Source organism: Zeus faber (assembly GCF_960531495.2).
Source record: "Zeus faber genome assembly, chromosome: 10".
Taxonomy (NCBI): domain Eukaryota; kingdom Metazoa; phylum Chordata; class Actinopteri; order Zeiformes; family Zeidae; genus Zeus; species Zeus faber.
Window position 1 is genome coordinate 30,265,535 of NC_137199.1, and position 11,694 is coordinate 30,277,228.

Below are 11,694 nucleotides of genomic sequence, written 5' to 3' on the forward strand. Positions count from 1 at the left end.
CACTTCTTCCCCTCTAAGGGTCGTGTAAGCAACAAAGAAAAGAATAAACGTTGGAAAATGGAAACCCGGATTATTACATTTGCGCTAGGAGAGAAAACAAGAGAAAAACATTTATTTTTAATTTAGTGAATCAACTGAAGAAATTAAAATCTTTTTAAAAATGAATAATGGGGTTTATGTTTGTTATTTATTTCATATTTGCATTGAATTATTCATCAAAATGACTATTACTGCTTATGGACAACACTCTAGCCGAGTATTTGTGGGAATCAGCTTTGTTTGTCACCGGTTGCCATGGTGATGTGTTTGAAAGCCCCTTTTCCTGTTAGATATTAATGAATGTGCGCTGTGGACCCACGGCTGCTCGCTGGGGTGTGAGAACGTCCCTGGTTCCTACTTCTGCTCCTGCCCTGAAGGCTACGCCCTGCTGCCCGACAGGAAGACCTGCCGAGGTACAAAACTCCATTTTTAAGGTCATTCAGTTATTTAAAATGAGGTTGTTTTTTTCCAAACATTATTTTTAAAATTTTAAATGTATTTTTTTTGATTAATAACATTTTATCAAACCAAATCTATTAAATAATCTATTGTGAAATGTTTGAAAAGACATTTTCAAATGACTTTCCGGCTGCAGCACGATGGAGAGTTTTCTCTACTTGTTGTACTTCACCAACATAACTATTATCCTACAAAAAAAAGGGGCTTTGCACTAAAAAATAACCCTTCAAAAATAGATTTTCATGCCAAACATTTAAGTTTGGCAGTTCATCGGCGTATAATTTGTGTTTTTATGAATAGGTATTTAAATCAAAATGCATCCCACGATGTATATTTAAGGCGCAGCACACAGAGTGGTCAGTCGGCAGCATCGAACCTCCTGACGCTGCAGCCTTCCCAGACGGGGTTAACGGGACGCTTCTCTGAAAGGTCACACGGGTGGAAAAACAGAGGCTCTTTGTGTCTCTTTTAAAGCTCTGGAGGTTAAACAAAAAAACAAACAAAAACAAAAACAAAAAAGCAGCGTTGTGTCGGCCCGGAGGAGACATGGAGGACCGACTGGCACATTCCTGATGGGCGGTGTCCAGAGGGGCGGGGCTTAAAGTTCCAGCACCGACAATTTTTATTTGACTGAAGATAATACGCAAAAAAATACGAACTAATAGAAGATACGAGCTGATGGTGGTGGTGGATGAGGGAGGTTGTGGTGCTGGTGAACCGGTGCTTCGGCTGGTGGAGGGGTGTGGTGATGGATGTCGAGCTTGATGAAGGATGGGAAACCAGGAGCCTTGAGTCGGGATGGGAAAAAAAAGAGTCTTAGTGGCATCGGGCCTCAGCCACGCCTCCGGACCCCCCCGGTGGTTCCTTAGGGATGGAGAAAGGGGGAGAGAGAGATGGAGCGAGAGAGGCGGAGACTGGGGAGGTGGTGGGTTGTGAAAGCTGAGATGACCGAATGACGGGTGGACCTGATGGGGGTCCACTCCCAAACCTCAGTTGATTCTAACCCCCATTTATTGAAACACGTGCTGGAATATCTGAGTCCGGGCGGCGTGCGTCCCACTCATGCCTGTTTTGGCCCAAAGCCCCCTTTTTAGGACGCCCACGCCGCGTGCTCCTCATGTCCTTCTTTGACATCAAGTTTTGAGATATTATCGCCCCCTACTGGCCTGGCGTGTGGATGTCAGCGTTTTTAATGGTTTTTCTGTTCTTGTGTGGATGGAGATTTATATTTTATATTTTATATTTTATATTTTATATTTTTAGGGGAGGGGGCTGGATTTTGGGAAAACTTTCCATACGTGTGGACATGCCTTTATCTTCATCTATATATATATATGTGTGTGTGTGTGTGTGTGTATATATATGTATATACACACATATATATATATATATATATATATATATATATATGTGTGTGTATATATATATATGTATAAATATATGTGTATATATATGTATAAATATATGTGCATATACATGTGTGTATATATATATATATATATATATATATATACACAATATACACATCTTCACACATATATATGTATGTCTGCAGGTCCTGATAAAGGTTTTGAACTAATATTTAGCTTTAAAAGGTAATTAAGTCATCTCATATTTCAATGATGTCTTAATTTCAACATAAACAATTTGCCTGATTTTATTTATCCATCGATATATGTATATATTTTGTAAATATTGGGAAAGTTCTTCTACATCAGAGTCAACATTTCTGAAGTTCTATAAACCAAAAGCTTCCATCTGAACCTTATACTTGAGACAATCCGTTCAAAAAATATATATATTTTGAGAATAATTCATGATAGAAATGTCTTAAAATTGATCTCAAAAGAAAAAGCATAAAATATAAGTCTCTGATACCTGCGGTAACATGATGTGATGGTGTTGTGACTCCTCAGAGGTCAGAGCCTGTGAAGCCAACATGTCCGCCTGCAGCCTGGGCTGCTTGGCCTCGGATGGGGGTCCGCTCTGCGTCTGTCCCGAAGGGTCCGTTCTGCAGGAGGACGGAGTCACCTGCACTGGTAGGAAACTCCAAATTAGCACAAGGTCAAGTGTTTTGGCACATTAGGTTTCTCCTAAAAGAAATTGACTGTGAGACGCTAAGAAGGGAAGTTAGGAAGTACCACAGCTCCCTTAAGATCCCTTCACTACACAAAGGATTTTTTTGTACGACTAATTAGGATTAATAATGATTATATGAATATTTAAGAGTTCAAGTACCGAACAAACAACAAATGAAAAAACACAATTATTTTCTTCTCATAAATATATGGATGGATGGATAGGTATAAATCAATGGTGTGTACATGAGTTAAGATTGTGTGTGTGTGTGTGTGTGTGTGTGTGTGTGTGTGTGTGTGTGTGTGTGTGTGTGTGTGTGTGTGTGCGTGCGTGCGTGCGTGTGTGTGTGTGTGTGTGTTTTTTGCAGTGTGTCTCTCTGCAGACAGGGGGCGCTGCAGTCAGCCGTGTGTTCCAGTCAGTCCCACTAGGTGGCAGTGTGGCTGCCTGCCTGGAAACCAGCTGCAGGAGGATGGACTGAGCTGCTCTGCTACAGGTGAGAGAAGTGATAGATAATACAATTAAAGTATCCATGCCTTTATCTGAAACAAACATATAAATAGAATTGTAATAAAATGATGAAAATAGACGTGTTAATGTACTAAATGCACTGTTTTAATGTGTGCAATACAAGAGTGAAAGGGTACTCAGACCTTTAAATTCAATTAAAAACACAAAATTACTCCAGAACCATATTAGATGGATGGATGGATGGATGGATGGATGGAGGGAGGGCTGGATGGATGGAGGGAGGGCTGGATGGATGGAGGGAGGGCTGGATGGATGGAGGGAGGGCTGGATGGATGGATAGGTAGATCGATGGAGAGATGTATGGGATGGTAGGAGGGATGGATGGATGGATAGATGGATGGATTAATGGCTGATTTACTTGTCTCTGTGCAGAACCAGCTCCACAGCTCCTGGTGGCCAACCAGGTGGACATCATGAGGGTCAGTGTGGATGGACAGACGGAGCAGAGCGTCCTACAGGAGCCCAGAGGGACAATTCTGGCGCTGGACTATGACCCTGTGACTAACAAAGTAACGATGAAATATACATTCATTATTCATGATACTAATACCGATTTATAATTGTTCTTCTTCTTCTTAATAATATTAATAATAATAATAATAATAATAATAATAATAATAATAATAATAATAATAATAATAATAATAATAAATAAAATAATAGCAATAATAATAATAAATATGAATATTGCTGCAGGCAGCAGTACAAAGAAACCAGTTAAGTCGTGTAAGGTACATTTTTCCGGATTCTGTGAAATGCAGCGCAATTTACAATTTTCCAGGTTTACATTGAACGCTGCATAGTATATTTTAGCTGTTGTTTCTCAACTTTTTTCAAGGTTTTCTGGGATTTGTTTGGGCTTTTCTTTAACACGAGTGTGAAAGAGAGATGTTCTGTCTGCTCCTTTAATGAGCGGCGATGCCTCTTGGTCGGGTCGCGCTGAGGAAAACCTGCGGTGATGGAGGGTCGCTCCGAGTCCGCCGTGTCCACTGCGAGGTCGCGTCGAGGGACACTGTTTATTTAGACAAAGATTCAGTGTTTTTTAAATAAATTGTGTTCAGATAAACACATGTTTATTTTAAATGTATTAAAAAAGTATCTTATTTTTCAAGTTTTCAAGTATTTTTTCAAATCACCGTGGACTTACGTCAATAATGTTCCTCTTGTGTCGTTCAGTAAAATGTCGCTCAACAACGGTGTTTCAACAACTACCACCGTTCCTGGATCACGCAGTGCGCACACAAAAGAAAGGGACGGTTCCTCCAAAGCTTCTTGGAACTTCCTGCGTTGCCGAAACACCTTCTGTGAGCGATTATAGTTTTCAGGGTTTTGTGAAATGCAGCGCGAGATACAGTTTTCAGAGTTTCCTTTAAACGCAGCGTCGGCTCTGGTTGTTTGTCTACGTGTAGAGAACGCTGCAGTTCACAGGGCGCAAGGGGCTGGATGGGATTGAGTTCCGAGACACGAAGCTTGGACTTATAACTTCGGATGATGATGTCACAAAGCTCCCCTCTCCTGAAGCTAGTCAAATCGCGTCAACGTTCTACTTACGGTAAAATTACAGCAGTTTTTTTTCACTGATTTCTGCCTCAATGGATATCGATATTGATCAAACTCGAACGACTGAAACGTTCGGTTCTAACGAGACCTCAACCATGACCGTGCTGTGGTCGTCGTGCCGTGTTTCAGATACTTTTACCCCAAAAAAATTCAGAGATTTAAAAATAATAAAATCCAATCCGAACAACGGAGTTAAACTCTAATAACAATTAGAATACAACTTTGATTCTTAAGTTATTCATGCTCAGGTGTCTCTTAGTCCTGAATGTATAACACTGACAGAATATTTGTATTATACTTATGAACTGCACATTATTATTATTATTATTAAATGTTTAATGATTACATTTAATAATAAAAATAAATGTATATTATACTTTTTTTTATTGATAATTTTATGGTTTTTTTATCATGTTATTTATAATTTCATAGTGTCGTCGTGGCCTACATGTCAGATTTTACGTGTAACATGTCAGATTTTCTGACAATATGATCGATGAGGTCATAAACACCATCAACTCATCTAAATGTCCAAGAGAAGAATCACACAAAGGGCTGTTGACCAAACAAACATCACAATATGTAATATGAACTTTATAAACAGTTTGATAAATAATAACTATATTAAACTACAATGGTGAATAAACGGAAGCAAAGATGGAAGATTGATGCTAACGGGCACCACCCACCCCCTCCACCCTTTCCCCCAGATCTACTTTGCCAACACGGCTCTGGGGACGGTGGAGCGGGTGGATGCTGACGGGGGATCCAGAGAGGTCCTGGTGTCGGACGGTTTGGGCTCCCCGGAGGGAATCTGTGTGGACTGGATCCACCGCAAGATCTACTGGACCGATTCCGGGTGCGATGTGATGAGAACATGGGAGCCGGTGGTTCTGGTTCCTATCGCTGTTAAAGGATAGCGTCGCCATTTTGAAACCCATTACTAAAATGTTGGTTCCCATCATTTACAGTATAATTAGTAGTTGTTGCTTTGTAATTCATAGCAACAACGCCGCTGAATGCTTTATTTGCTATTAGGGAAATATCCCACTCTGCTGCTTCTCACTGAGCTTCAATGAAATCCAATGGGGCAAACGATGAAGTGTAAAAAAAACAAAAGAAACATGTTTAATCTATTTTTTGAAAACAGAAAAACTCATTGTTGCACAATCTTCTTTATGTTGCAGAGAGAAAAATGGGCACATATGATGCATTTTATTTTTATTTAAAGTTTTTCATGTTTTAATCGACTCTTTTGGCCCCATCCGCACTCACTTAAGAGACTAGAAACAGGAAATTGCATCACTTCCTACTGGACATCTGCTATAGAACAACATCACGTTCTGGATGCTCTGAAATCATAACAAAAAAACAGTTTTAAATGAAATGTGAAACTGTTTTTCAAATCATGTTAAAAAAAATACATTTAAGACACATAATGTGAATTGTATGATCCTACAGTTGATTTGAGACCTGTTCCTAAATTATATCTTTTAAAAGTCGTATATATCTTTAAGTTAAAACGTCTCTTACAAGCTTTTAAAAAAAAAAACGTTGATTTGTCCCCCAGTCAGTCCGCCGTGGCCTCCAGCCGACTGGACGGTTCGCAGAGAGAAACCCTTCTGCACACAGTGCAAAACCCCGGAGGAATCACAGTTCATCCTCTGGAAAAGTAAGACAAGGATGGAAACACTGAAGCATTAATATTTATAAAAACAGGAAGTTGTTTTCCAATAATAATCTTAACCGTAGGACTTCAATTAGAATTTATAACTGATCAATGAAAAACAATTGATATTAAATATCATCTGTAATATTTGTGATATTGACAAGATAAGTTCACACTTTATTAATCCCTGGGGAGAGATAAGAAATAAGTTTATGTAGTATAAGTATGATATACTACATATTATTATAATAATTATGTAGTATAATATTAAAAAAGTAATAAGTATAATATACAGTATGATAATGTTCTAATCTTTATGAGTGTGATATATAAATGATATTATTTAATATATTATTATATTGCAATATTATTATTTTTTATATGTTTCTATTGTCGATATTTATATTTCACAATATTTCTATTTTATATAATAAATATCATTGTATATCATATACTAGACATTTTAATTTCATGGCATGTTGTTTTGAATACATCGTTTAAAAGTAGGTTTTTGCCTAAACTCTCATGCCGCGCCATGAACAATCATATCATTTTCCTGTTTTGCGTTTTCAGGAGGTTGTTCTGGACGGAGCTGGGCGCCCGTCCCTCTGTGCAGAGCTCCTCTCTGGCCGGTGGGGGGCGCTCGGAGCTGGCCTCCTCCCAGCTGCTGTCCCCCAGCGGCCTCGCCCTGGACTTCCCCGCAGAGCGTCTGTTCTGGTGCGACCGGGAGAGCGGCGCCGTGGAGAGCGTCAACCTGGACGGATCCCAGCGAAGGATGCTGCTCCAGAAGGAAGTAGGTGAGGCTGCTTCACCCGGTGTCGTCAATCTGTCAAAGACGGACATGACAACAAACGGATCAACATCAAATAATGGACAAAATGTCATTTAACTCTATAGAATCAGAGTGGAGTAGAGGCAGAGTAGAGGTGGAGGAAGATAGAGTAGAGGGGATAGAGTATAGGAAGAGTAGATGTAGAAGTAGAGTAGGGAAAGGGTTTATGAGAGTAGAGGTAGATGGAGGAAGAGTAGAGGGAGGTGGGGGTAGAGTAGAAGTGGAGTAGAGTAGACGGAGATGGGTGTTGAGCAGAGGAAGATGGGGTAGAGGCAGAGTAGAGGGAGATTAGATGTAGGTAGAGTAGACGTGGAGTAGAGGGAGATGGGGTAGAGGTGTAGAGTATTGGGAGGTGGGGTAGAGTACAGGGAGAGTAGAGGGAGGTGGGGAGTAGAGGTAGAGTAAACAGGTACAGGACAGGTAGGGTAAAGTAGAATAGAGGAAAGGAGTATGGAGTTAGAGAGGGTAGAGTACAGCGAGATGGAGGTAGAGCGGAGGTGGAGGCAGAGCGGAGGTAGACGTCATCCCTCATCAGTGGACTGGACGTATCCAGATGGATTACTATGAAAAGAAAAAGTCAAATCGTAAAAAGTTTGACCAGTGAAATAAAAATAAAAAGTGTTCTTGATTTTTGTTTCTTGATTTCTGTGACTGTGGGACTGTGGACGATCCGATCCATCTTCCTCCGTGTTTTCCTAAATCCACCCGCGCCTGTCGCAGCTGGAAGGCGGTCGCTCCACAGCGTCGTCCCGTCACAGCCCCAGTGTCGCTCTGTGTCAGTGGGTGGTGTCGCTCAAACCTCCGCCCCCTCTGATTGGTCCAGGACGGCCCTTCGGCCTGGCGCTGTTCCGGGACCGGCTCTGGCTCTCCGACTCGGGGCGGCGGCGGCGGGTCGTCGCCGTGCACAAGCGAACCGGCCAAACTCTGGAGCGTCTCCACGGCGACGTGCGTCATCCGGCGGGCGTGGCGGTGGTTCACCCTCTCGCCAAACCAGGTGCGTGTGTCCCATGTCCGCCGGCGTTCTGGTTCTCATCTCCGTTAAAGGACGGGTTGGATATTTTTAAACAGAGGACTCATTGATGCTTCAACGCCAACGTTGAAGCTTCAAAAAACAAGAGTTAAATCTAAAATTTTCGAAAAAGGGAAACTCCCATTATTGTCAGGCAGACTTCCTGTCATCGAGAAGATAAAAGGTCAAAATGTGTGTTTTCATCATTTTCGTAGGGCTGGGGTGTCGGGAATAGGGTTTATTGACTACTTTGCATTTCACAAAGTGAGCTCCTTTGGCCATATCCACGCAAACGTACGGGACTAGAAACAGGAAATTGCGTCGCTTCCTGACGGCAACCTGCCGTGGCCAACGTTACGATCTGAACGTTCTGCAAAATGTGATATTACTCAAAATAAGTGAAAAAAATAAAAATAAATCTCCTTTTCGAACCCGTGTAAATCACGTTATGGAACGGCCAGTTTTCTGTCATAGAGAAAGTAAGTGGTCAAAGTGTGCGTTTTATCAGGGTTGTTTTTCTGCGTTGTAGGGACTCGCTTGCATTTCAAAAAGGGAACGTAAGGGACTAGAAACAGGAAGTTGCGTCGCTTCCTACTGGCAACCTGCTGTGGCCAACGTTACGCTCTGGACGTTCTGCGACAGTTACCAAAAGTAGCTTCAAATAAAATAGCTAAAATAAATAATAATAATAATAAATAAAAATAAAATAACAATGATAATTTGAATAAAGTACCTTTAAATAAAATGTGATATGATTTAAAAAAAAAAGTCAATCTAAAAAGCTTGTCTGTGAGAGTATTTTAGTCTTAATTCTTTGCCTCATTGGTGGCACTGAGGCAGCAGTTTTATTCACAGTACAGTACATGTAAGTTATCAATGATGGAAACTGACATTAAATGTAATATTTAAGACCCGGGTTGGAAAAATAGAGAGCGTGTGCTTTTAAGGCTTCAGCCTGGAGACACCGATCACATATAATCAATCACCTCATTGATCAGGTGCCGTCTGGGAGAGATAATGAAGGATATTTTGAGGATAAGGTGTTACAGTATAAATATAATAGTGTTAAAGTGTGTAAAGTGTTCATAAAGTGTTTTCTCTTCAATCAAAAAGCGATTTAGTGCTCTGTCTCCTCTATAATGACACTCTCTGACTCCGCCTCTAAATGAAACATTTTATTGAGACACTGAATAAAGACAAATGCACACATTTAAAGCTCTTTTTACCAGAAAAGTTTAAATTCTCATTTTAAAGCCTCGGCCACGACGGTGATCTGTGAATCTGTGGCTCTGGTTGTCATTTTGAATAAACGCAGAGGTCGGTATTCTCGGGGGGACTCTTAATCTCTAAACTCCTTCCCTTTGTACCTTGGCCCTCCGGCTCCCAGGGGCCGATGTGTGCCTGCACCTGAACGGCGGCTGCGCTCAGGTGTGTGAGAGCCGACTGGGACGGTCTCACTGCACCTGTCTGTCCCACTACGTCCCGTTAGGCGACGGGAAGGGCTGTTCTCCAGCGCCGCCGGCCTCCAGCCGCTCCCCAGGGGACACGTCTTCATCCTCATCTGTGGAGATTAACGTGGAGGAGGTTCAGAGAGGAAGGCTCACACCCGCCCCCCGGGGTGTAGAGGCCGCAAATCTGATTCATCTGAGAAACAAAACGTTGAGCGACGAAGCCACGTCGCTGGTTTCACCTGAGGTCCCGGCTGAGGAAGGGGAGGAGGAGGGAGAAGAGGAGGAGGGAGAGGAGGAAGAGGAGGAGGAGGAGGAGGAAGAGGAGGAGGAGCAGGAAGAGGAGGAGGAAGAGGAGGAGGAGCAGGAAGAGGAGGAGGAAGAGGAGGAGGAGGAGGAGGAAGAGCTGACCTTCTCAGAGAAGATGGTCGCAGGTAACTGTGTTAAATAAGTGGTTTGACTGCTCGTTCCATTTTGATTTGATACGATTTTAATGAATGTTGGGTTTTTTTATCATCGCATTATTTTTGGCATATTTTGGATTTTTTATGTTTTCATTTTTCATAGATTTTTTTCCTATTCATGATCAGTTCCATATCAATATAATTATACTGTTTTACTTTATTGGTTATCTTTTATGTCATATTTATATTTTTTATATTTTTATTTTTTATTTGATAATAATCACATACAATTTGATATTGTTACCATTTGATTTATTTCATTATGTTTATGTCATATTTTACATTTGTTTTTAATATTCGTTGTTAATGATCGCGTCCATATTAACGTACTAATACTGTTTCATTTTGACTGGTTGTCTAGTGTAATTTCTTAATTTAGACATTTTTATAGATTTATTTTAAATCTTTACTTTCATACTAATGTATTTATACAGGTCGACATTCTTATTGTTTCATGTCATATTTTATATTTTACATTTTTTTTAGATGTTTCTTGTTCAGGATCCACAACAATAAACAAAACAGTTTTTTTTACTGTCCACGTCATCACCCTGAACTTTTAAACCCGGCCACTAGAGGGCAGTGCTTCCTGATTCAAACTTGAGATCCAGTATGAACGATGAACGTCATTGTAGTAGTGACGTGGTTCTGCCTCAGACCAGGAGCAGTGCTTCTCTCTGGGCTGTGGCGTCAACTCTTTCTGCCTGCTGGATGCTGGCAGCGCCACCTGCCGGTGTCTGGAGGGTTTCACAGGAGACGGTCTGCTGTGTGTAGGTGAGGTGCTTGGGCTCAAGGTGCAAGGCTCCCAAATCAGTGGTTCCCAAACTTTGACATGTGGGAGGCACATGTTTATGACATGTAGTCATAAATGACTACATGTTAAAATTGTACATCTAGACACTATCTTCCAATGATCAACTTCTACCATTACGCTTAAAATTTGCTGAGAAAGTGCACTTTACAAGGAATAAACCCACCTATAATAGTCATGAGGGAGATGGTATGTACTTATATCTTTATTTTATTCCGAAAAATAATTACAATTAATATTAATAAATGTAAAATGTTTACAAAAGTTTAAAATGTGTGATGTGTAATGTAATGTGTAATTAAAACCGTAAAAAATATCAAATTATAATCAGACCCCCTTGCATTTCCTTCAAATACCACTAAGGGGCCGTGGAGCCCAGTTTGGAAATCAGTGTGAAATGGGTGAATGGAGTAAAAAGCAGGTGTGGAGGCCTGGACGATGCTGATAAATATCCAAATTGCTTTGCTTTGCTTTGCGAGTCTCATCATCATGTCTCTTGTTTGTGTTGACAGATGTGGACGAGTGCAGCGCAGGGACGAGCAGATGTGATGAGAACGCAGAGTGTGAAAACACACCTGGAGGTCACCTGTGCAGTTGTATGGGTGGTTACCGTGGTAACGGGCACGAATGTGAAGGTGTGTGGAGGGAATTTGAAATGAGTAGAAAACACCTGAAACTAGTAACAAAACTACGAGTAACTTGGTTTTTATCACAATTCTATATGAAAATGGCAGATGGGCGTCGTCGGGTCGTTATGAATGAATCTCTGAGGTTTAGACTTTAGTAGCATCCGCTT

General features: G+C 41.0%; 1 protein-coding gene across 1 annotated transcript in view; it reads left to right on the plus strand.

The window, feature by feature from the left end:
- egf (epidermal growth factor) overlaps nt 1-11,694 on the plus strand; it is a gene marked incomplete at both ends in the record, with an annotated part of 28,893 nt that overhangs the window by 5,569 nt on the left and 11,630 nt on the right. Inside the window, 10 exons of the mRNA XM_080008264.1 lie at nt 330-452; nt 2,415-2,537; nt 2,945-3,070; nt 3,478-3,614; nt 5,376-5,524; nt 6,908-7,127; nt 7,887-8,160; nt 9,563-9,793; nt 10,745-10,861; nt 11,411-11,533. Coding sequence (XP_079864390.1) covers nt 330-452; nt 2,415-2,537; nt 2,945-3,070; nt 3,478-3,614; nt 5,376-5,524; nt 6,908-7,127; nt 7,887-8,160; nt 9,563-9,793; nt 10,745-10,861; nt 11,411-11,533 — 1,623 coding nt within the window. The remainder of the gene's footprint in view (nt 1-329; nt 453-2,414; nt 2,538-2,944; nt 3,071-3,477; nt 3,615-5,375; nt 5,525-6,907; nt 7,128-7,886; nt 8,161-9,562; nt 9,794-10,744; nt 10,862-11,410; nt 11,534-11,694) is intronic.